At 42.0% G+C, this 25,514-nt stretch overlaps 3 protein-coding genes across 3 annotated transcripts; 2 read left to right on the top strand and 1 right to left on the bottom strand.

Moving 5' to 3' along the window:
- Positions 1-843: 843 nt before the first annotated feature.
- Positions 844-7,037, top strand: LOC142956462 (Golgi reassembly-stacking protein 2-like). The gene is made up of 10 exons (XM_076098068.1): positions 844-1,013; positions 1,783-1,863; positions 1,976-2,179; positions 2,271-2,357; positions 2,481-2,611; positions 3,655-3,787; positions 4,085-4,208; positions 4,352-4,450; positions 5,001-5,120; positions 5,605-7,037. The coding sequence occupies exons 1-10, from the start codon at positions 951-953 to the stop codon at positions 5,868-5,870; spliced, it is 1,308 nt and encodes a 435-aa protein (XP_075954183.1). The 5' UTR covers positions 844-950; the 3' UTR covers positions 5,871-7,037.
- Positions 7,038-8,069: 1,032 nt separating this feature from the next.
- Positions 8,070-13,331, top strand: ripk1l (receptor (TNFRSF)-interacting serine-threonine kinase 1, like). Its single transcript, XM_076098014.1, has 10 exons — positions 8,070-8,797; positions 9,198-9,354; positions 9,491-9,628; positions 9,716-9,947; positions 10,156-10,305; positions 10,482-10,558; positions 10,689-10,764; positions 10,902-11,519; positions 11,666-11,815; positions 12,188-13,331. Exons 1-10 carry the CDS (start codon positions 8,637-8,639, stop codon positions 12,484-12,486), a joined length of 2,058 nt encoding a protein of 685 aa, XP_075954129.1. The 5' UTR covers positions 8,070-8,636; the 3' UTR covers positions 12,487-13,331.
- Positions 13,332-16,786: 3,455 nt separating this feature from the next.
- opn7a (opsin 7, group member a) lies at positions 16,787-21,646 on the bottom strand. The gene is made up of 5 exons (XM_076098624.1): positions 21,559-21,646; positions 20,351-20,513; positions 19,878-20,005; positions 17,968-18,302; positions 16,787-17,425 (listed from the first exon to the last, which is right to left on the bottom strand). The coding sequence occupies exons 1-5, from the start codon at positions 21,644-21,646 to the stop codon at positions 16,787-16,789; spliced, it is 1,353 nt and encodes a 450-aa protein (XP_075954739.1).
- Positions 21,647-25,514: the final 3,868 nt, after the last annotated feature.

The raw sequence follows: 25,514 nt of genomic DNA, 5'->3' as shown, positions 1-25,514 counted from the left end.
GTCAAAGAGATTTGAGGGATATATGGTCATAATCTTTAGAAAGACTTTGTGCTAATAACACAATGGATTCAGTCTCATTGGTTTAAGATACCAAAATATTCAAATTTGATGACAGTGTTACATTGAAGTCGAATAGAGGTTTTTATTGTCATTGTAGTGATACAACAAAACTTTGTACCAAACTTTGTACCAAACGAAATTTGCAACGAAATTTGCAGCCAGCAGCAGCGAACAACAACAACGATAACAAACAATATACAAGATAAAGTACACAAAAGGAATAAGAGTGTTACTAAAGTCAAAAGAAAGGCCTAAAAGCTGTGTGTGACCCCTAAAACCATAAATACATCAGGTTCATATTAGAGACACAAGCAATGTCAGAACTCAGAGTCCAACAAAAATGAATGTGGTGCTCATCCATGAGCTGCTAGACTTAATGAAAAAATAGAGAGCTTTCAAAACTCCAGTGCAGGGCTGTAAGCTAAAAGGACAAAGACAGACTGTGATAAAATATATACAAAAAGGACAGATGGGAATCTAGCCACACTACTGTAGTAACGCAACAGTGTATGAAACTGCATGTTGATATTGTGACACAACATGTCTTCATGGTAAAGAATTATAGGCGGTGCCCTCTGCCCCATATAGACCGGGCCATGAAAAGCCTTTACAGTGCAACTCAATAAAAAAAGTAGCTGCAGGGTTGATATAGATATATATATTCATTCAATGGGAATTTGGAAATTGAATGAATTTGGAAATTGAATGAATTTGGAAATCGAATGGCAAATATCGAAAAGGCGTTATTTCCTGCCACGTAACAGCGCATGCGCATCACCCCGCTAACCATTTGGCGACGTGTACCCGGTGTGTGGAGCTGTTAAGGTATCTCTCTTCTGCTGGGTAACAAGCTGCCATTAAAACCGAAAAAGCCTTAAAAGTGCGAAACCATGGGAGGTGCGCAGAGTGTGGAGATACCGGGAGGAGGCTCCGAGGGCTACCACGTCCTCCGGGTGAGTTTTTAAAGCATCTATAGGCTGCTGTTAGCTGTTAGCTTAGCATCGGATCAGATGCGGAGGATTCCCTGCTCAGTGTGTTGACGAGAGGCCGGGGATGACTGCTGGGGCCTCCGTCTGGAAAACAACAACACAGTGTCAGAAAAATGTTGAGCGTTGAGTTGTGTCAGAGTCGCATAAGGCGTCTCGTTGTTTGTCCTGTTGATGTCTGCTATATGCTTAACAGACGCTAACCACCACTGTTGCAGCTAGCTACGTAGCTAGACTGAATGACAGCTGCCAAGCTGGTTTTGTTAGTGTCCCAGAGCACAGAGCTTATTCTCCATTGTTTTTGCAAAATACGGACTAAGACGGCTCTAGTAGCAAGCTACTGACATACTGACGTCTCTTACTTATCAGTAACGCTAAGCGATAGCATTAGTAGCTAGATGGCTAACTGGGAAACAGCAACGATACAGTTGTAGACCATAGGGGCATTTGTCCCATCCATAGACTGCAGAGGTCCCATCCTGCGGTGTAACTCAAGTATAACCGGTTTGGCTGTGCGGTAACTTTGAATGATACTTGTCTGGATCATCACCTGACATGTTTGTTTCCTAAAAGTTGCTTATTTGGAAGTCACTGAAGACCCAGCTCTCTTGTATGTTGGTCATATCAGGTCCAATCTACTGCTGTGCAGAATGTCTCGGATACTCTTTCAATTAAATGCTTGAAGTGACCGTGTGCAGTCCAGCAGCAGCTCAGCTTTTCTCTCACTGTTGTGCAGGTTCAGGAGAACTCGCCAGGACACCGCGCAGGACTGGAGCCTTTCTTTGATTTTATTGTCTCCATCAACAACACCAGACTGGTAAGGAAAGCCAGCAGCTGTTCTCTAGCAGGGACCAAGTACAAGTCAAAAGGGACTGCATGACTCACGGTTGTCCCGCCGCTCTTCTCCCCCCCTCCCCCTTTTTCTACAGAACAAGGACAATGACACGTTAAAAGACTTGCTGAAAGCCAGTGTTGAGAAACCAGTTAAGATGCTGGTCTACTCCTCAAAGACCCTGGAGCTGCGGGAGTCTACAGTCACCCCCAGCAACCTGTGGGGGGGCCAGGGCTTGCTCGGCGTCTCCATTCGTTTTTGCAGCTTTGAGGGAGCCAATGAGAATGTTTGGCATGTGCTGGTAGGTAACCCCGAATTGTAGTCAGCATTGATTTGTTTTAAGTGGTACACTGGTTGTTTGTACACTGATTCTCCCCCTCTCTCTGTAACAGGAAGTAGAGCCTAATTCCCCAGCAGCCCTCGCTGGCTTGCGGCCGCACACCGACTATATCATTGGAGCCGACACTGTTATGAATGAGGTAGTTTATCATCACTTAAGGTCCTTGCAACTGTCACTCCTGCACATTCACCACCTGATAATGATAACGATAGAGATTGCGTGTCTCCTAATTGTATCCACCTCTCTGTGACTTCATCTGCAGTCAGAGGACCTGTTCTCTCTGATAGAAAGCCACGAGGGGAAAGGGCTGAAGCTCTACGTGTACAACACGGACACGGATAACTGCAGAGAAGTGATCATCACACCTAACGGTGCCTGGGGAGGAGAGGGCAGGTAACACACACACACTTTTGTTTTAAGATGTCAGTAGTGGGTTACGTACCCATCTAGCGGACACTGGCAACGAAGCTGTGGCAACGGTTGTTTTTCATGATGGTCGACAAAATGAGCTGAGAGAAAGCGACTATAATTGATTGTGTGAAAACAATTATTGGTTGTTTGTGGAGACCAAAAACCAAACTAAAAAGAGAGTGAAAATGTGACTTATACTCGTCTGGTGGACACAAACTCAAAATGAATGATAATGTTGCTTTATTACTGCTGGATGTGTAATAAGCAGCTTTTTGCCACATCATCTTAAAAGGTTCCTTGTGGACGTTTTGACCTCTAATAGCGCTGTGGAGCTGTTTTTTTATGAATGGGCCCGGGTTTGGTTTATCAAGTGCACAAGCAAGTTGACGTGACGCACATTCCTGCCAATAGTTTCACACTGTTGTTATTCCTGTAAGTCGACTCACAACAACCTGTACAGCTATGTTTTACAATTTTAAGCAGATTTTGTCATCAGAAAAAGTGTGTAAATCATGTGGTGGATGAATACAATTTCAGTAATTCACAAGAAAATATTAAAAATTGATTGAATATCAATTCATTTGATGTCGCACAACATTGCACTATTTTTTTTATTAAAGAAAAAGATTCAATACGGTTATAAAACAAAACATTTCATCCTTTTGTCAAATAAATTAGTCTAAATTTAGCTGTTGGTGTCAAATTCCTCATGACTAGCAGGCAACTCCTACTCCCAAGTTTACCCTAAACTCGTGTCAGGTCAGATATTTAGCCTGCTAGGTGTCAGCTAGCTTCTCTACTCGTCTTTGAACTTCTAATCTGGCATTTTTGTTGGGAAGCTCCAAAAACTACCGAGTGGAAAATCGAGACTAAAGTCGTGTAGTGTGAACTATGCTAGCAGTGGCAGAGGGTCGTAAATATGAGCAGTTATTCAGTGGGATGAAACCAGGCCAACCTCAAACGTTTGGATGAAAATCTCTGGGTTTGTCAGTTTGGATTCTGAACTACCTTTCTCCCTTTTCCAGTCTTGGATGTGGGATTGGCTATGGATACCTCCACAGGATTCCTACGAGGCCTTTTGAGGAGGGGAAGAAGATCAGCTTCCCTGGAAACTCTCCCAGTGAGCCCACGAGTCCGCTGAAGGATGGATTCACTGAGGTCAGCACACACCAGACAAACGTATTCCAGGTCGAGCTTTATTTAAGAGGGCATATGTTTGCATGTAGTGTACAGCGCTTTGAGTTGAAAGACGAGAGTGTGTGTGTGTTTGTGTTTGTGCATGTCTACAGTCTATAAATGCAAGTTGCCTCAAAATGTATGCAGCATAGCAGGCGGAAGGACAGAGAGCTTAACTGCATTACAGTTAATTTCCCGTTGTGATGAATGTGTCCGTATCTGTTTGACAGCAGCATATTTTTCTCTACCACCTCCATCTTTTCTCTTAAACTCCTTCAGGTCCAACTTTCAGCAGTGACCCCTCCACCTACTGCACCTGCCGTCCCGACTGGCCTTGAAGATTCACTGTCAAGCCTGTCAATCAGCACAGCCCCGCCCACCATGCCCAGGGAGCTGCAGACAGGTATTTCTGTTTTTTCTTTCACGCTCATCCAATTACTCCGATGCATTAAGCTTGTTATATGATATTTGTGAACAATCATTGTGTATTTGCTCCGTACATTCTTTTTTTTCTAATGGGTTATTTGTGTCGCCCTCCGCCTCCAGGTTTGCCCACTGTCCCTCTGCTCCCCTCCTCCACCAGCCACGCCCTCGGCCCACTCACTCCAAACACCACCGGCTTCAACCCCGCCTCCACGCTACCAGGTGAGGGATTTCTCAACTTACTCATTCAAAGCACATGACTTCAGTCTGCGGAGTCAGTGAGCCTTCAACGCCAAACATTTGGAAAAGCCAGTGGGTGACAGAGATTAGTAAACACCCTTTCAGAATAAAAGAGACAGGTCTGTCTGAACCGCATTAGGTAATATCAAGTCTTACTTTGTGTACACACACCACTTGTTTTCCTAAGGACAAGCTGTGACTATCAGTAAACAGTATTTATGTTCACTTTAAGCTGCTTCAGTTCCCTAAACATAGCCAGTGTCTGAGTTCCTATCAAAGTACTATCAACCTTTTTCTGTGTTTATTCTGCTAATTGGTTTTGTTGCCACAGTCAGCTTCCTGACTTCCTCGCTCTTCTTCGTTGTATCTTGTTGGCTCACATAAAAGGCCATCCAAGTCTTGTGTGTCACTCCTTTAAACGAGGTCCACTCTTCTCAAGCAGTGAAGTAGCACGAGCGTAATGTAACTGGCACTTTTAAGAATGAATTAATAATGATCGTGTGTGTGTGTGTGTGTGTGTGTGTGTGTGTAGGTCTGATGCCCCTCCCAGCTGGCTTACCTCTGCTCCCCAACTTGCCCAACCTCAACCTGACACTGCCAGACCTCAGTGCCATGTCACTAGCAGGCACCTTATCATCACTAGGAACTACAGGTACATTTCAAATAAAGGCATCAATCATTGTGAAAGATTTTCTCTGGCTGTTTGTGAAGCTTTTGAAATTTGAATATGATGGTATTGTCCTTCAACTGGATATGTCTGCCTCTAAAGTAGCGGTATCAGTCGCTGATTTACAAACTAGGTAATCAACTCGTACATCAACCTCAGTATTAGGTTTACACCTCATAGTATGAGTACATGCACTGGGATTAAGAGCATATATTATTATACTTATAAGTATGAGTATATGGTCTCATACTTGGTATGACTTCAGACTGAAATATACACTAGTTATACTCCGAATAAAGTCTTTTTATACAGCTACCATAGAGTCTATTTTACATCACGGTATTACTGACTGATTTAGAAACCTAGTGGTCAAGTTCAATGTATAGTCTGGTTAAGACTTTATTGTGATGCTTGGTTTTGATGCAACAATTCCCTTAATCCACTCTTGTTTTTCATTCTTTTTCTTCAGTACCCTCTCTGGCTGGCCTCAACTTCCCAGGTCTGTCCCCCTTGCCTCCTCTACCCACCATGCTGTCCTCCCAGCTGCCGCCTCTCCTCCCTCGGGGAGTGCTCCCCCTCCTGCCCGTCTCGACCAGCGCTCCTACAGCCTCGGTCACAGTCACAGCAGCGCCTGCCGCCGAGCCGGCCGCTGTGAGCCCCACAGTCCCCACGGAAGCGGCCTCCACGAACGCCACGGAATCACCGGCCCCAACGGAAACAACGTTAACGTCGTAATATGTCAAAGAGGGTTTCACTTGCCATCAAACCAAAACGCATACCCGGTTATCCCCCCTCCCCCGTCAGTCTGTCTTTCTTTCTCTGTGTTTTTCTATTTATTTGGCTAAGAGGGACAGGCTGCACCAGTTCAGACACAGGTCGGCATGTTCCAGGTATGGGTGATGAAGCTTGTTTGGACCGGTGATGGATGAATGGATATGAAGAATGGAGGACGGCTGTAGACTGGTCTTACCAACATGTCTTTATTACCAGATTGTCGTGGAGCTAGTCCAAGCCACTGTATGAGGAGGACGGGGTCTACACTTCTGCAGTTACAGCAAGGATTTCCCCCTTTCAAATCTGGCAAGCGCCTCTGTTTCACACTTTCTCAATACAGTATATATATATATATATAGATTAACACTTTATGTTAATGGGGCGGGAGGATAAATCAAATTGAAATTTCAATCTACATCATGAATCCCTTATAAATAAACTGAGACGAGCTACAACAACCAATGACTCCTAACTGGAGGTAATTTAACTGGTCTTACTGGTATAAATCAGGACACAGATCTCACAAGTGGGCCTACAGGAGAAGAGAAACATCGTGCACTGCTGTATTAAAACGTTGGAAATACAATATAAACTCATCATGTTTACCTATTTTTGGTCTTATCGTCCAGCCCTAACATGTAACCTTTTATTATTAGTTAATAGAACCCCTGACCAATAGAAACGTTTGACATGTATACATTTTTGTTGAAAGTGCTTTATGACTGTCTACGCCCAATGAATGAATCTGCATTATTTTGCACCACCTTTGTGTTTTGAAAATTATTAGTTTGTCCCTTTCTTACGTCTCCATGTATACAGAACTCTACAGTATCCGTCTCTACCACACAGGGATGGTAACAGCCTGAAGGCCGTGCCAGAGGGGGCAGAGGGTTACAGTTACAGGAGCTACTGAGGAGAGTATATGTGCTCGCTGTTGGGTGAAACATGGGTGCAACATGGGTGCAGGGGTATTCATAATTACATAGTACGACTCCCCCGGGCATGGCTGAAGCGAATCGATAGGCAGAGGCTGCAGTAACGCAGTACAACCACAAGGGGTCACTGTAAAACAACTTTCTGAGAACATCTACACTGCACAGTGCAAGCAATAAAGCCAAATTAATTTTACATCATGCCTCTGTGTCTTTATACCGTGTTTGCTGCTTCTACAGTCTCAAATATTAGCAAACCGAGAAGAAAGATTTACAGACATTAAACAAAAACAATAAAGGTGGTGCAGTAAAGCAAAATGTGTAAAGCGAGGAGTAAAATGTATTTCATGTTCATATGTAACGGTACTTAAAAGTAAACTGCTTGTATTGCTTTTATACTTTTGGAGGTATATCAAAAATAAAATTTTAACTCCATGAAACCCTTTCAGATTTCAAAATGTACAATGTTTAAACTAGACACGCCAAGCTCCGCCATAATAGATAGTTATCACTTTTCGAAATTGTATTCACATATAATTTTTTTTAATCTTTTAAAGTTATTCTCATTTCCAAAGTATCCATTTATTCTCTGTGCAATTTGTTACAATTTACAAGATAGGAATAATAAGAAAAGTTGCACCATTCCCACACCTTTGTTTATATATAAGACTGACTCCATACTAAGATACTTCGTGAGCTTATTTTCTGCAATAATACAAATGATGTATTTTTGTAGTCCAACCCCGGAAGTTAGCGTCACAATATCCATGGTTTCCTCGACAATAACCTAACGGGATTTTGCCATTTCAAATATTGCAGGAAATAAACTCGGTGGCAAACACGTGTTTATGATACTTACACGTTTTGTTCAGCAAGAAAATTCAACAAGTGAAGTCCACTTTTTTATTTTTGAAGCGTGAACGCAATCGACAGAAGTAAAAAGCTAACGCTAGGCTACAAACGAACTACACCACGGTCGCATGAGCCCGAGGATACACTACGAGGCAGGGACGGCGTGATGACGTTTTGTAGTCACATGTAGCTACTTGTTAGCAACTGCCTTTTTTAAGACACGTACGGGAGTATGTACGGTTGTTTTTCATAGTGTAGAACTAAACGTAAAAACACCTTAAACTTGCGTTTACCACTGACTTTACTTCAGGCATGCAACCAAAAACCCGTTGACTTCGAGGCGATGTAACCGGAAGTGCAAACATGTTAACTTATTTCCGGGTTTTAAGAGTCATTCCTGGAGCACTGTATGTTTATCCACAGTGGGAATAAAACAATTGTCATGTAATCCATTTAAATCAAAATAGTGTTTACATTTGTCTTCTGATAAATGCATTACACGTGTGTTAATCCTTTCGTTAATAATTGTATTATAATATACAACATTTAATAATGTCAGGAGGGGCATTATCAGTGTCCTAAATCTGCAAAACTGGTGTTTTAACCAGAAAGAAGGCAGCGAATTTGCTTGTGTTACAAGGGAAATGATGTAGAGGGAACGCTTTATTTATTCTTAATTCTTAAACAATACTTTCTCAACTGTGTTTCGGTTTCGGGAGTCATCGGTGTGAGCCGCTCCACTCACTTCTCGAAAACTTCCTGGATTACTCGACACACACTCCGAAGCCTCGGCACACAGCGCGTCACACGAGTCTTCCAGTTAGTCTCGTCAGCATATTTGCATTTTTTTTTTTGACAACATGAAAGTTTTAGCCACTTTGTTATGAGTTTTGCTGAGCTGTCGTGTGTCGTTCAGCTGCTTTATTGTGACTTCTAACCAGAGATGGCCACCGCGCCACAGTCTTCACTTCATATGAGATCGGCTGATCTCATTAAAAAAGAGGCCCTGGACTACGGAGGCTTTGGAGAAGTCTACCTGTGCTACCATGTCACCCTGGGCCAGGTGGTGTTGAAGACTATGTATACAGGACCGATAAGCACCGTGTAAGTTCTGTGTGTGTTACTGTATGCAGTCTGCGGGGTATTCCCCCGCGCTGGAACGGTAACTTGAATCATGTGCCCCTCCAGGCAGGCTCTGCACACAACTCGGCCAGGCTGGTATATGTTTTTTTGACAGAAATGTGCTAAATACTTTGTACGTTTAGTTTGGTTTCATAGCAGGCTGTTCGTTATGAAGAGGCTCAGATTGAAGAACTCCCTTTAAACACAGAGTGAAGTAAATCCATCTGAAATGCGGATGTAGGTCAAACATCCGTTTTTTTCAGATAACATGCTATAACAACCTCTCTGTTCATGCAAGTTCTTTCATGTACAGCCCTTCTCCTTTGAAGCCACTTGACTGGCAGATACCTGGTTCTCTCAATGTTTTCCTCTCTCTGTCCAGGAAGAGTCAAAGGTCGCTGCTGGATGAGGGGAACATCATGGCGAGCCTGAACCATGAACGGGTGGTCAAGTTGCTGGGTGTGATCATGGAAGATAGAGACTGCTCGCTGGTCATGGAGCTCATCCCCAGAGGCAACCTGTCGGTCATGCTCGATACGGTCAGCAGGTTTAGAATTCAGAATGAACGTCTGTGACCCCAGCAGCTCCGCTACGTTTCATCCATAGTTTGCAGCCGTGAATAACTCGCGGTCTATTTATATGAATGGACGCATTAATGCATTCAATTCTTCCCAGGTCACTGTGCCAGTGTCCATCAAGGGCAGATTCATCTTAGAGATTTTGGAAGGGATGGTGTACCTCACAGAGAAACACGTCATACACAAGGACATCAAGCCAGGAAACATTTTAGTGGACAAGGATTTCCACATCAAGGTGTGTCACACGCTAAGGCCCATGACACATTTGTGATTCTGACAGCGAGCATGTGCATGTTATTGTGATTCCTCTGTCTTTTCATAGATTGCAGACCTCGGCTTGGCCACCAGCCGGACGTGGAGCAAACTCACGAAGGAAGAGTCTCGCAGGAGGAGTCGTATGGGGCGATCAGCAGAGGTGAGAGGGGCTGGCACGCTGAGCTACATGGCCCCTGAGCACCTGGAGAGTGTGCACACCGCCTCCACTGAGAAGTCTGACGTCTACAGCTTTGCGATTGTGGTTTGGGTGATCCTCACAGGGAAAGAGCCGTATGCAAGTGAGTTGGGATGTCAAAACACGCTCAAGTCCTGATTATAAGACACATTTTAGCCATGAATAATGAAACGCTGAGGCACTGTTTTTGAAATAATAACCACCTGGTTTATTGTCTGATTTACTGGTTTTACCAGTTGAACAGGCCACATTCACGAATACAAGCTACGTTAGGTAAACCTCGTGCAGACAACCAACATGTCTTTGTCCAGATGCAAGGAGTGAAGAACAAATCAGCCAGTGTGTCCAAAAGGGGGACCGACCTGCAGAGAGCCTTATTCCAGACGACACGCCCGTCGAGATGATTCAGCTCATGAAGAGGTGCTGGGACCACAACCCGCTGCAGCGGCCGACATTTGAAGGTGCATTTAATGCTTGTGTTGTATACATCAAAGCATCAGTGGATCAGTGGACTATGATCACACCAATCCCTGATGTGATCAGACGCAAAGCAAATAATATTAATATCTTTCATTGTTGAATTCAAAGAAATGAAGGCTTGAGGTTATTTTAATCCCTTCTCTCCCTTTTCTTGCAGAGGGCTACGACTTCTTCCTTCCTTTCTACACGGAAAAGCTTCAACCACACGTAGAGGAAGATTTACTTGATTTGAGGGTATATATAATATATATATATATAATATACTGTATATGTTCCTTCTAAGTAGTAGATTTGAAGTTAAGATAAAGCCAGATAAAAACATGAGTATTTCACATTATATTAATGCTTGTGATTTTTTACGCAGGAATTATATGAAGGCCCAGAGGATCTTGTTGAGAAGATTAAATCTTTATCAATGACCCAGGATTATTTATCGGCAGGTGAGCGCTGTTGGTAATCTTGCTGGCCTGAATATTCTGTCCTCACTCTAATATTACATTCAGTGTTGTAAATATAGATATTGTTTTGAGAAGGATTGAGTGGCTTTATTGCTCTAACCTCCCTCCTTACCTTGCAGATTGCCCAGCTCCTTTGGTGAGTTCAGACAGGAGTGTACCCGGGCCGGTTGAAGCCAGCATTGAGGACCTGCATGGCATCCAATATGAGCCACCCATGGAGTCTCTTCAGACAGACGCAAAGACGATCGGCAGCCCTTCAGCTCTGGAGGAGAAACTGGGTCGGGAGCTTCAGTACCACAAACACGGCAGCTATAACTGTGAGAACCAGCCGGACGCTGCCCGCGCCTTCCATCACAGCAACTCAAATCCTTTCTTGCAAAACCACGGCATGATGGATCACGCTATCAGGCAACCAGAACCTGACAGACCCTCCTACCCATCCTCTGTCCATTCCTGGACAAAAGCTGAGCCGGTGCAGCCCGCCAGCCAGGAAGAGGCTTGGCATCGCCCCACCGGGGGTCTCTATGAGTCCATGAACTCTTCCATGCCGACTTCATCCCATTTGCCGATGTCTGCCAGCAGTCCTTCTCTATCACTGTTTAACCAGGAACACCCACTTTCCCACTACGACCGCCAGCAGTCCTGGCCAGTTTACCCTGTGTGTGACACATCTGCTCCTGACGTCAGTCCTGCGCGTCTCCTGATCCCTACCAATGGCTGCTCACAACAAGATCCAGGTACATACAAACATGCCTTTTTGTCGAAGCATTTCTTCAGTGAATTACTAGATCTAGATGCCGGTTCACTGCTGCTTCTGTCACCCTTTGACTGACGTGTATTGGAGAGACTGAGTCTATGTGTTCTTGCTTTGTGCTCGTTGCAGCGTCTCTTTTCATAAACAATGCCAGCGGCATCCAGATTGGGAGCAACAACACAATGAATATCAGAGGTTACGAGTCCACCAGTAGTTTAGTGTCTCTGCCATTTACCGCCTCAGCTACCTCTCTCATCGAAGAAGGCATTCTGAAATATGGTAAGCCACAGCAACATTATTTTCATTATCAATTCATTCGCATATTATGTTTTCGATTAATTGTTTTTGCCATAAATTAAATCAGAGAATGGGAAAAAAAAAGAGTAAAATAAATAAAGGGTTTTTAAAATAGTTGCAAATTCATTTTTGTCCATCAACAAATCGATAAATCCGGTATTTGTTTATGCTCTACTAGTTATTATTTATGAGCATTAACACTTTGAAAAGTAAAGTACGTAATGCATTATGCAATTTCTGGATGGCAGGATGGATGAGCACTGTTTTCTAGTCTAGAAATCAGAGTTCAACGTGAAACAATCTCTCATTAGAGCTAGTACTTGCCCTAATAGATTCATCTTGTGTGTCATTCAGAGGACCAGGCTGTAACCGAGGAGCACCTGGATCTGCTCAGGGACAACATCGGAGCCAAATGGAAGCGCTGTGCACGGCGACTTGGTCTGACCGGTGTGGAAATAGAGACCATTGAGCACGACTGTGACCGCTACGGCCTGCCGGAGATGGAGCACCAGATGCTGGAACGTTGGAAAATGAAGGAGGGACGAATTGGCTGCACAATTGGGAAGCTTTGTCGTGCCCTGAAGGGCAACATAAAGGTAGATGTCATCCAGAAGATTTTGGACACCTGCGGTTCTTCCTTCTCGGTCGGCTGAACTTTCAACCTCATTCCCTCTAAATTACTTTCTGCCTATGATGGTTGCATTTTGTGAACGGTTTGAAACATTTAAAGGCTCCCTGTCAAATTGTAATGAACTATTAAGTAATAATTGCCTAGCCTTACTTTTTCATGTGGCAGATGAAATGTTGTAGTTAGCGAGTCAATAGAAACCTTGACAAGTATGTTCTCCAGAAATTGTTCTCTGAAAGATTGTGCTGTGGAGAAGCCATTGCTCGGTTACTGTACCTTTAAATGAAGAATGGCCTCATCTTGGGGGATAACCAAACATTTATTCCAGCCCAACACAACTATAAAGACTCACAAAATGACAACAGGTAAGGTGAATGAGTCGGTAAGAAGCTGAGTCATTTATTCCATTAATACATGTGTATTATTGTTGTCATCCATGCATCCACTAGGGATCAGTAGACGATATATTCATCGGTAAATTGAAGTCTGTCTTCTTGAATCTGGGACCTGTTTTAGATTATTTCCCCAAATTACAGTAAAGGTACGTGAGTTACTAATGAGCTATTTGCATGAGTGTCCAGTGTGTGGATTTACTGTAATGATATCAGGGTGTCTATAAACTGTTTATCTGCACATCTACTGTATCACACGTTTTGGATTGCAGGATACGTCTCTCACCATCCAAAGATTAGATTGTCTCGGAGATATGTTCATGTCTTATTCTGTTTCATTACAGAACTCATTGTAACTTGTCTGTGTACTGGGTCTTACAGTTGCAATGTAGGTCTCCCTACACAGTAGCTTTCCCCAAACCTGCATCTGTTTTAAATTTTGATATTCTGAATAAACTGTGTACATACGTTTCTAAAAGTCTATTTCATAGATTGCACTACACAGCATCTGAAAGTCATTTTTATGTCATGATGTGTTTGTGAAGTTGGCAGAGGTGTTCGGAAGTTGCTGTGTGGCTGACATATTGTCCCGGTTCTTGTTGGTATAAAACGATTAAGTACTGAAGTTTGTGGTAACCACGGACCTTATTATAGGTACCTGACCTAAAACCCTTTAATAAACCCTTTGAGACGTAAGTGCTAAAATGCTCGCTCTTTTCCGGGCTTTAGGACGCCTGCAGCACTCCGTGGTATACGGTATGGGATTAGGACACACTCAATATCACATCACTCAAAAGCACATTTCCCTTTACGACGCAGTAACAACTAAATCTAACTTGCAATAGAGCCACATATAATGTCCAGATTCTGACCCAATATAGACACAATGGTAACATTAAACCCCCAAATTAGACTTAAAAAAACGCTGCATATCATAACTAAGACTAGTCGTAACAAAGGCATTTTTATATGAGTGTTTTGTAGAATGTGGATCTTTTTCTTGAGCTTTAGAGTTTAAATAGCGGTGTGTTTGTCCAGATTATCCGCTTTAACTCCCACAAATCTTTTCCCTTCTACTGTTGTCATCGAAAAGACTGTTTGAACTCACGTTTAATGGATTACAGATGTGAAGATAGTGGGATGCCTCTGCTGTTCTTTTTCACCTGCTGAGTTAAATAATCCCTCCGCACAAGAAAACCATTCCTCCCATCACGCCATGATCGATTATTGATAAAGTCCTGGGATATAAATGTGGACTTTCTAGTTTCTTAACAATAATTACATCCATGTTCTATCAGATTCAGGGATGCTGTTGTATGAGTTGTATTCTGTCGAGACATAGATACAATCTAAGTAAGCTGTTCAAAAGCAGAACGCTTTCCACATGAGGCCTACAACGTAACAGTTCATTAAGAAATTGGTAAAATGACAATATTCTCATTAGAATTAGAATAGATAGCAGTTAATGAGGGTTAATAATTCGACACTGACACGACAGTTTGAGTTGTCAAAGATGTTGGTCCTGAGGGATTTCCTGAATCTCAACACTCATGTTTACTTCACACAATGGATTTACACACAACAGCAATGACAGATAACATGAACTTGATGTTCTTTCTCCTCTCGTGGATTTATCTCCTGCTGCATATGTGGACTGGATCCATTCTTTCGTGTGTCTTTCTTCCCTTTCTCTCCATTGTAGTGACATGAATATATACAATATTGTTTGGCAGTCAACTAAAGAGACATTACACTTTCATTGTACACATAAAGACTGACTTGAAGTTCAATTAAAACAGGTAGATAGACAATATCGCAGTGCAATAATCATAATATTATGCAGCAGCGTTGTGTTCTACACAGTGTGTACATAGATGAATGATCGAGCACCATAAACCATATACCTGTACTTGCCAAGTGTGAACAATGCTCGGGTTGGCATAGTGAAGGACGTGATGACAGCTTATTAAATGAGATGGTTCTCAGTTCTCATGGAGACATACTGGTATGCTACTGTAATAATTAACCAGAAGAGAGTCCTGACCATGGAAATCACCAAATACATAATACATTATACCACTTTCACGACAAAGCCACGATGCAGGATAAACCTGTGTGAAATGATTCAGTAGTATGTGTGACTATCAGTCATCAGTGGCTGTTTCCACTGTTCTCAGTCAATTCCCTGATCCCCTGAGGCTTAACCTAGCTTTTATTATGACAATGCCAGCAGCAAACGAGTCGGAACATGATATACATTCACCACGTTGTGTGCTTTATTTTCTAGATTATAGAGTTCTGCAGGAATGAGTTCTAAGCATTTTTGCCCTTCCGGTTCCCTCATCTCAAAACCAGTGGGTCGTTGGTAGCTGCCTGAAATAAGGTCTGTGGTTAACACAAGTGGAGGAGATACACCCTCTTGTGGATTTGTGCGTCTTAAAAAAGGTTAAACCAGACTACAGAGGATGGCAGGGAAATAAAACGTCATCATGCCGTACACGGAAACTCATCTACTCAATAGTCAAAGTAGATCTATCTGCGGATGCACAGCACAACAGAACAGGCCTGCTGCATAGTAGATACTCAAAACGGTAGCAGTTTGGTTGGTTTTGGCGCCAAAACGATTTGGTTAGGTTTAGGTAAACCTCATGGTTTAGGTAAAAATAACTGTGTTAATCTCCTAAATTATCTCAGGGTGTGTCATGCAGGGACGTGGATGTGTCAGTGGATGTGACAGTGGTGTACTCCGTTTATAGCTGTTAGCTTTTTAATTCTAGCGATTGCATTTATGCTTCAAAAATCATAAAAGGGTTGTTTATTAGTAAAGATTATCTTCCTGAACAAAACGAGTAAATCCTAAACTTGTGTTTACCACAGAGCTTATTTTACAAAATCCCATTGGCTTTTGTATTGCTGCGGAAAATCAAGGGAAACAGGGTGAATGTAACGTCATCCCTGCACAACTCTATTACCTTTTAGTGGGCCTTCAAAAATGGGTGATCATTTCTAGACCCAAAAATGCTAAACATTCTTTTTTTTTGCATTTTATTTCTGTCTTTTGAATGTAAAAAAAACATATTTTCCAATGCTCTGTATTTTTCAAGTATTCCTTCAAAAGCCCTGAAAGTTTGTTTTCTCAATCAGTTTATCATGAGTGATGGGATCATAGATACACTAGTAACCCGTTTTGGTTATTTCACATGATTTCTGTTTTTCTCAGCGCTCCTCTCACTGAATTTGAAAGGGTTGGGGCTAATTTGGAAAAAGGTGATGTTATGTAATCAATCAGGATTTGGCAACATTTGAATCAGAATCTGATGACAGTTGGTGGATTGTTTCATTCGTCAATCAAATCTCATCAAACCACATTCACACACAGTCCCGACGAAGCAGATTAGCTGAGTGTTTAGTGTGACTCATAATGACTAATACATAGGGAACTTTTGTAGTTAATCATGAACATTTAAAGATATAGAGAAATACTTTTGAAATCAAGTTTTCAGGTGCTTTAAAGTGACGTTCACAGTTTAAACAAGATGCATCCAAGTTATTGCAAATTTTGCAAGTTACTCGCCATCCACTTTTAGGTTTAGGCAAACTTCAAGTAAAATATAAGCTCTTCCTTAAATTAAGTGCAAATATTACTATGGCAACATAATACGTTTGTTTATGGGTTGCAAACTAGGTTGCACAATAAATACGCCTCAAATTATAGATGTCTCCATTTAACTTAAAAGACATTCTGTCATATTAGCCAAATAAAAGTACAGTGGGTGATAAAAGATAAATAAGTTACATTGCTTCTTCCAAAACACTCTAGGAGCATGTGGTACATTCCTGAACATATCAATTAAGTAATTCCACACCTGAAAGAACACAACCTTAAACAAATGTCCGGAGATCATCTGTAAACATGTTGAATTGTGGGAAATATCAGGGCCACGCCACCTTTGCATGCCCCGGAACCATCTCTAAATTAATTTGGAAGTTGTCTATTTCTGAAGTCCTTTTTGCGCACATGATGACCAACAGAGACTTCTTGTAGCACGCGCCTTTAGTCTTCTGCTTGTGTGTTTGGGAAACTGGAGTGTCTTGATCCCGAGATGAGTCCCCATCGGCAGCAACGTTTGTGATGCAGCACATTTGGGGGTAGTGCCTGAAGCATCTGAAAGCCTCCATACACCTCTCACAGCTGTGATCCTTTAATGTTGCCACAGGAGGTTGAGCGGAGGAGTTGGATGAAGGGAATTGGTTGGCCCGTCTGTGGATTGAGGGACGTGTGAGCCTGATCTCTGGCTTGGAGCAGCACTTCGCTGGCCACTGGTAGCAGAGGCAGCCCTTCAGACAGGCGTTGCATAGAGTACCCAGGTCCCTGCACATCACCCTGCGGACATTCGGCCTCAGCATTAGGTAGATGATTGGGTTGTAGATGGTGGAGGACTTGGCGAACATGGCTGGCAAGGCAAATGCCAGAGGAGGGATGTTCTCAATGTGCCCAAAGGCAGCCCACATCGACACCACAGCATATGGACTCCATGCCGCGAAGAAACTGATGCAGACAGCAACACTTAGCTTGCAGGGAAAATATCGCAGAAAGGAAAAGTGAAATTAATATTGTTTCAAAATAAACAATCATTTTTGTCAACAAATCCCATGAAAAGACCAAAACCGATGCTTTGGTGCGTTTCTCAATACTCTCTGACTTCCCTCTCACCCCCAAGCCCACGAGTTTCTAGACTTTCACCAGACTTATCTTTTAAAAGCACAAGATCACATCTAAGCAGTGACCGTCTGGTATGGCTGACTGAATTTGAGCCTTTATCTTTACAACCTGAAAAGCTTATTGACCAACATCATTCAGAGGCTATGAATAGAAAGGCATTTCCTATGAATCAGAGTTACTGTTATAGGCCGATGATGATGATCATTTATCAGCAAAGGCATCATTAGCTTCTCATCCGTCACAGAACAACCAATGCCAATTGCTAATGAGAAGCTCCATCACTGGAGGAGCTATTCAGGTCACTGCCCATTCCCTCATGAAATGGAGTGAAGAACTCTCCAGAGTTTCATGATTGACGTAATAATATATGTTAATCATACTCTCGTCTTACCTTAACAATAATTGTCTGGAGGCTGCTCATGTGCGTCTGCCTCGACACATGCCGCTCCATATTCTTGCGGGATGCGTGCACTGTGACCAGAATGCTCGTGTAAGATGCAACGATAACACAGGATGGAAGGATGAAGCACAAGATGAACAGTGCCGCAGTATAGGAACGTGCCGTAGAGTGCTGATTGGATAGGCGCCAGTCAATGCAACAGGCGGTGCCATAAGGCTCTGGTCCGTATTTCCCCCAGTGGGCGAGCGGGGAGCAGGCAAACAACAGGGCGTAGATCCAAGCACAGGTAATGAGCACACGGCCGTGAACAGACTTAAACCTGTTCCCTATGAAAAGAAATAGATTTTATTATCCATGTAGTTGAAAGATTCTGGCACAACTATTAGTAAAGTAAAATATCTCCAATTTCAATCATGTTTTCCCAGTTTAAGATGTCTTAGACAACATTTTACAGTGATTAAGTGAATTAGACTTTGTATCTAATGTTTCCAAATCCTGCTTGCTTTTACGGATTTTGTTGTACGGAGACTATACCTGTCTGCGTCCAACTGGTAAGACTGCAGTTCATGTGTGAGAGAATCATGGCAGTGGTGTACAACGTTGATGCCTCTGTAGCTAAAGTGTTCCTCAGATGTCTAAAGTTTGCAAATTGAAATTGATTCTGTTGAAAAAAATGTTTAACTTGTCTTTAGAATGTTAGACGGGAATCTATTGTTTTACCTAAACCTAACAAATTCAAGAGATTGACCATTGAAGCTGGTAGTTCTTCTGCGGCTTGCTTCTTGTTTTTAGCATGTAGATGTATGACCTGATATTAGCATACAGCTGACAAGTTACAGCAGGCGGACAAACTTCAGGCAGGTTATAGACAAACTAAGTAACAGCGGACTCAATGCTGAACCTTGAGGTACAGCAACATAATAATGTTTTTATGGTCTTCTCCAATACATTGTTTCCTTATTTTAGAGGAAAACAAGTTGCAGTTTCAGTGAAATTATGTTTTTTTTCGTCACAAATCATTTGTGGCGTTACCCTCATCTGTATGAATGAAAAGTAAGGGAAATAGTTTGGTGACGAAGTTTAAAATTGAGAGCCTAAGGAAGAATTTTCTTCCTCCACTTGGTCAATAGCTGCGTGAAGCATGTTTGGCAGGAATAACGGTCACCAGAGTTTTCAACTGTGGCCTGGGCAAGTTCCAGCCAGAGGCCAGCAGACCTGGTGTATTGTTGGTTAGAGTTTTGTGTCTGCAGCTAGAATCCATTTGGCTTGAGAGCTTTAAGAACATCGGGTAATTATCTGGATTGATAATTGCCACGCTAGCTCGGGTAGAGCGTGAGCAGCAGACTGCAGGTCTCCAGTTAGCCTGCAGCAGCTAGTGAAAGATAAGGCCTCTGAAGCAAGAAGAGGTGAGTGAATGAGCAGTGATGTTGCATACGTAGACATCATGACTGTCAGCAATAATAAATACGAGTGCTGCTGTAAATATTCATAGGGTGCGATACCACAGTGAGACAAATTACAATTTATGCAATTAACATTTTGTCGGTCCACATTTCAAATGGCAATCTACAATGATTGAGTGGCTCAAAGATTACTCACATACGTTTTGTTTATACAAAGTGCTTCATTGAAAGTTACCTTATCGGAACAGTTTCATGACGTCAAAAAGAAGGCTCTATTGCTCTGCATTGACCAACATCCCAAGTGATGCGTATTGAGTGCAGCTGCTAGTCATCAAAGAAAGGCTAATGTGCAGTGCTCTATGGGGGGGGGGGGGGGGGGGGGGGGGGGATTATAATTTAGTTTCCTTCGACAGATAAATCAACAATCAGCCACTTAGGGCTGTGATGGTTAACCCTGTGCCATTTCACTGGACACAAATAGCTGATTTGAAGACTTACCATAGAGAGGGTAACATACTTTCACAAAGCACACCATGCTGAGCAGGGTTAGAGTGGTGAGACTGCAGATGCCGAACAATATGCCGCAAAAAGCGTAGACGGCGCACACGGTTTTCCCATACAGCCACCTGCGTGTAGGAGGTTACGTGAGACAGAGAACAAAGCAAAGACGGAGAAGGACGATCAATGGAGGAGAGGGTGAGAGGGGGAAAGAGGAGAATAGCATGGGCATGACACTCCATATCTGTGAACTCACAGGCAATCATACCGCTAACCAACCATAAAGTTAAATGAACCATGAAATATGAGACAGTGTCTGATTTAAAAGCATAACCCGCAGCATAAACAATCTTCCCGTGTGTGTTTCACATGACTGTGTCCCATTCTCTGGTGGTGAGGATGAGCACTTTGCTTTTATTCCTTTGCTCTTTGATCCCTGTTAATGCTACAGTATGGTGCCGTATATGTAATACCTGTGATAGAAGCTTGAAGTTATCGCCATGGGGTAGAGGGACAGAGTCAGGCCCAAGTCACTAATGGCGAGGTTGAGGATGAAGTACTCGGCTGGTTTCAGGAGGTGCTTCTTCTTGTAGGAGACGTACAGCAGTGTGCTGTTGCCAAACAGTGAACATACTCCTGCAGAACAGACCAAATGCTGAGAGTGCCGATTGTGTGCCACAACATTGACGCGCTTAATGTCAAAGAATTTGTTTTTCACCCAAAGCATTTGGGGTATTTTACCTTTAACTAACAGACTCTTTTTTTTTTTAAACACGAGTCCCTGAAATAGCCGAAAAATACGAATACGTTCTAAATAGTGGTATAGTGTTCAGTTGGAACAGTGGTTGGTGCTCAGTGTGAATGCAGTAGCGTAATGGCAGGGGATCCCTAAATTCAGGTCTCAGGTTAAGCATAAGTGACAGCTTCACAGTTACATTCTTTCGACTGATCACCACAGACACATGAGACAAGCAGCACTTCAACAGAAGCAGAAACACACCCACATTAACATACAACTCTACAATACTTACTGAAAGCCATACGAGCAGAATAAACTCGTCCCTTTAAGCAAAACACAGCATTTAGAAATTGTAAAATGAACATCCTTACAATTGTATTTTCAAATCAGTATCAGTAAACAGCGCCTTTCACAAAATGCGTCTCATATTTAAACTGTTGTTTTTTTGTTTCCTTCTAACAGTGTGCAGCCTATGATTATCATTAAATGTGAGGATTCTCCAGTACTGCTGCCAACATCAAAGACTGAGATGAAAGTTGAGCTGTGCACGATGCTTTCTTTCTTTCAGTACACGGCCCAGCCACAGAAGTCATTATCAGAGGCAGCTTACATTGTCTTGTATTGGAAGCACAGATACAGATGAATGAAAAGCTGCTACACTGACTGCCTCACTGGGTCTGTATGGATGTGTGCGTGTCTGAGGGAGCAGGTGAAGAATTAATAGAGTTGATATCGATGGAAGAGATGCATATACATAGTAGGTATGTAGGTATAGAAGAGGAATACGTATCACTTATTATTCATGCTGTTACTCATTTCAGCTTGAACAGAACAAGTACCAAACTAATTGACAGCATTATCAGTGTTATTAACTATGTATTACCCGTTATAGCATTAAAAAAAAAGACAACATGGCTTTGAATTTAAGTAGACTTTACTCACCAAAAACAGAGTAGACCACTGCCACGGTGATATCAAGTGGCACAGGTATGTTGGAGTGGAAGGCGATGTCTTCATCCGACGGCCCCATCTGAAAACTGATAAGAGGTTTTCAAGAGCAATGTTGTCGTTGCATAATAGATCAGCTTTTAATTTGTGTGCCATCAGCAACATGCTGACAGAGATGATGACAAATGGGCATTGCCTTGGTAGACAAACTCTCCCTTCCACAGATCTTAGGATCTTTTAGTAATAATGTTACCGGGTGGAACAAATTAAAAGCATAAAGTGAAACGGTGATAGGGTAAGTGGCCTGGAGACTGCTCTGTAGCCTCTACTGTCTCTGTCACTCTCTGGTGATAAAGAGGAAAACATTCATGGTTGCATGGAAACACAAAATGGGACTAAAACAGTGTAGATGGGAAAACTAAGCAAAAAGCTTCTAAAAAAATGATTCCATGCCGTTTTTCATTCGTGTAGGCTACTCTTAGTTTTAATTGAAAAAAAACAACCTGAGGCGTAAAACTCATCCAGACGCACTGTTACGCACGCGTTATAGGCTCCAATGAGACGCTAACATGTGGTACGACAGACTGAATGTTAAAAATAACCTCAAGAAAGATCACTTATAATGTTTTATATGTTTGTTTATTTGCGCAGAAGAAGAACAATATATTTAAAGCCGTGTTTGTTTGGTAGTTTTCACGACCACTGAAGATTCCATTTCGCCACATATTTTAGTCAGTTGAGGTCTTTTAGGTTTAAATAATGACAAATAAAATTGCCTTACCTCCGCGAGTCAGTGATGAATTATCTAAATCCTCGTCCTCCAATGCGTTTGTTCCAATTAAGGTCCCACTAAGTTAAAATCACTTTTTAAAACCTTTCCCTCGTTGGCTGTTTACGCAGAATGAACTTCCAGATGTGTTCTCTCTCCTCTCAGCAGCAGTCAGAGTGGCAGCGGAGAGAGCGAATACGCAAGAGAGCGAATCACAGCCCACTCTACGTCTGTGTAGACAGAGAAGCAGCTGCACTGTAATGAGCTGATCTCTACCGCTCACAACCGACACAATAAACTCTCTATGACGTTTACCGTTTCATTTGAATTGTACATTTGGAACATACTGTACATTTGTTTTATATGGCTGAAGAATAATTCATCATTTCTATTGAGAGATTTTCTAAAAAAAATCATTAAAATAAACTCAAATATCAGTAACAGTTTGCCACAATGCTGGATCAATTAACTGTTATCATCAGGGTAGACCATGGCTTATAATGTCCCAGCAGCATGACATTTAACTGATTGCAATTATGAATACCTGTTGTCAGCACTTTGACTGCAGCTATATGATTGAAATATGTTTTCACTGTGTTTGATAACATTCCGTACGGCAGCCTGCACAGTGTCTGCTCCTCTCAGCACATCATTCATCACAGCCACACCTCTTCTATTGTTGTGGCTCTGTGCTTTGGGACATTGGGTTTAAAGTGAAACACTAAGGTTCAAGTGCTGACTTTCAGCTTCAAGGTATCTGTGTTGTTCTGTTGCAATGACGTCTCACGACAGTTCGTGAAATAGTTTAAACTATTGGTTTCGTGCAGTTTACAGCAAACTATTCATCAAAACTGTGGATCACAACCTTTAACCTTATAACCATTTTATTCTGTGCAATGTCCTTGATTGTGTGAATGTCCAAATATATGTGCACTATGCACATTGATGAAATATTCAAACTCAAGACTTGTTGTCGTCATTTTCTGCACTTTAACATCTTTGGAGACCTTGCTCTTTACTGGCGTTTAAATAGAAATTCTTTGAGTTTGAAAAGTCATGTTCCACACACATAAGTTTATAATAATGGACTTGCCAAAGGGTCCCGGGGGTTGAATTGATTAAATGTGTATCTTTATTGTTCCAGCAGTGTGGTGCTTTATGGGATGTGTGTCGGCCCTGCGTCCCCTATTCGATATGATTCACCCGCAGTGTTTCAGCAATGGTGAGCTGCTTTTAATTACAACTTGATATTGCATATCCCCCACAAAAAAAAAATATGAATGAAATGAATCATAGTGAGTCATAGCACACACATATAGTGGCACTTGAAAATTAATTTTGAATTTGTCTCAGAAAATCCAAAAAGGAAAACAATCCAGTTTGTCACACCTTGAAAAGCAGGGATGAATTATCTTCAAAAGAGTTGAAAATATTGCATTGCATGCCTTTTGCTCTCCTTCCTTCTTGCAGGTGAGTCTCTCACACACACACACACACACACACACACACACACACACACACACACACACACACACACACACACACACACACACACACACACACACACACACACACACACACACACACACACACACACACACACACACACACACACAGATAATGGAACAGATTGAGCCAAAGCTTGAGATGAAAGCTGTATTCGAGGTGTGTAATGGTGTTGTCAAAGAATTAATTGTGATGGTCACAGAGGGTAGAAAGAAATGAATGTCCGCGATAAGATAAAACACTGCATGAACATCAAAGTGGTCAGGTGGGAATACATAATAAGCATTTAACACAACCTTTGCCTGGCGAGGAAAAAGTGCCTGTAGATAGTCACGACTGCAGAGGATTGGGCAGAATGTTGATCATTTTCTAAAACATAGCATGACTTATTGGTAACAGTGCTTATGCATATATTGGCTCCTTGTAGGCTTTTCATTTGTGAAACACTAATTGAATAGAACATTGTTAGGAATGAAAAATGAAAAATGAAAAGGAGTGAATCCAATTCCTTTTAAAGTTAAATTACATAGAACTATAACATTGCTGGATCCTCTGTATGAAGGCTTTATACAATGAAATGCAGTATTGATGGTAAAGTGTCCTGTCCCCAGGACTCCACGCTATGCCAGTTTTAATCAACTGGAACATTTGAATGCGGGGTGAATGTACAGATACATGCCTCCTCTGAGCATGAGACGTGAGCCTGTTAATAATGTGGTAGTGGAAGGGTTGACGTCTTGCTGTGCCGAAACAGCTCACAGCAGGGCTGATCAGGACTACATCTGCATTACTGAACATGAATTCACTGCCTGTAAACACTGAGGATATTCATCTGTAGATCACATTTTTAATTTGTTCTTCTATGAGGACATTTTAAAGGTGGAGCAGGGTAACTTAAGAGCTGCAAGAGGAGCAATGTATTATAGAGCCGTTAATACGATAATAAAGCATCTCTACATTCTGCTTTTTGTTTAGTAAGAAGTAATGTTTGACTCAACTGTGATCATAATTTTGTCGCATTTCCTCAAATTGATGTCATGTTTCACTATTGCATGTTGCACTAAAATATTTACAGCTTTGCAACCCTTGTGGCGTGAAATTCCTGTGATCAGCAATTAATATTGGAGAGCGACCTGTGGCAAAGCAGTGAATCACTTTCTGTTAAAGCCTCCAGTTAGATGTCATATTTATGCTTTGCAGTATAGAACCAGAATGCACAACTCAATTAAAATGCATCATACTCAAATATTCCAACTCTTGAAGCTAAAGGCGAGGTTAGTACAGAGACTGTCTGTCTATACCGTGACAACATACAGGGATAACTTGTTATGCCAACGATGAATGAAAAAGGCGTAAACTTGATAAATCGCAAGAAATGTGCCCGGGGCAAGATGAGAGTTCATCATAATAAAGGCAGATCAGAAAGAAGCAGTCCCTACACTGCAGTGCTTTTCGACACAATAATAGTCGATCATCACATTAATGCAGAGATTACATTGTCTGAGAATGTTTTGTTTGTTGAAAAAAATCTGTCCAGAGCCAGACCTCCATCAGTTCTGCTCCATTTGTTTCATCTATTCCAAGAATCCATTTTTTGAGTAATATAAAAGCAGAGGCCAGGAAATATCAATAAGTAATCACCAAAGCCTAAAATATGACAAAACCATACCACCCA

This window comes from Anarhichas minor, unplaced genomic scaffold (assembly GCF_050575085.1).
Source record: "Anarhichas minor isolate MPS153535 unplaced genomic scaffold, ASM5057508v1 ptg000024l, whole genome shotgun sequence".
NCBI lineage: Eukaryota > Metazoa > Chordata > Actinopteri > Perciformes > Anarhichadidae > Anarhichas > Anarhichas minor.
Note: the sequence above shows the minus strand (reverse complement) of the source record. Positions and strands in the feature narration are given on the sequence as shown.

What these genes read in the sequence shown, in the direction of transcription:
- LOC142956462 (XM_076098068.1), top strand. Translation starts at nt 951, where the DNA reads ATGGGAGGTGCGCAGAGTGTGGAGATACCGGGAGGAGGCTCCGAGGGC. An exon ending in AGAATGTTTGGCATGTGCTG is followed by an intron (nt 2,180 to 2,270) that starts GTAGGTAACCCC and finishes TCTCTGTAACAG; the next exon opens with GAAGTAGAGCCTAATTCCCC. An exon ending in TGAAGGATGGATTCACTGAG is followed by an intron (nt 3,788 to 4,084) that starts GTCAGCACACAC and finishes AAACTCCTTCAG; the next exon opens with GTCCAACTTTCAGCAGTGAC.
- ripk1l (XM_076098014.1), top strand. Translation starts at nt 8,637, where the DNA reads ATGGCCACCGCGCCACAGTCTTCACTTCATATGAGATCGGCTGATCTC. An exon ending in AAGATTTACTTGATTTGAGG is followed by an intron (nt 10,559 to 10,688) that starts GTATATATAATA and finishes TTTTTTACGCAG; the next exon opens with GAATTATATGAAGGCCCAGA. An exon ending in AGAAGGCATTCTGAAATATG is followed by an intron (nt 11,816 to 12,187) that starts GTAAGCCACAGC and finishes TGTGTCATTCAG; the next exon opens with AGGACCAGGCTGTAACCGAG.
- opn7a (XM_076098624.1), bottom strand. Translation starts at nt 21,646, where the DNA reads ATGGGGCCGTCGGATGAAGACATCGCCTTCCACTCCAACATACCTGTG. An exon ending in ACTTCAAGCTTCTATCACAG is followed by an intron (nt 20,006 to 20,350) that starts GTATTACATATA and finishes TCCTACACGCAG; the next exon opens with GTGGCTGTATGGGAAAACCG. An exon ending in AGTATGTTACCCTCTCTATG is followed by an intron (nt 18,303 to 19,877) that starts GTAAGTCTTCAA and finishes TTCTTTTCATAG; the next exon opens with GGAACAGGTTTAAGTCTGTT.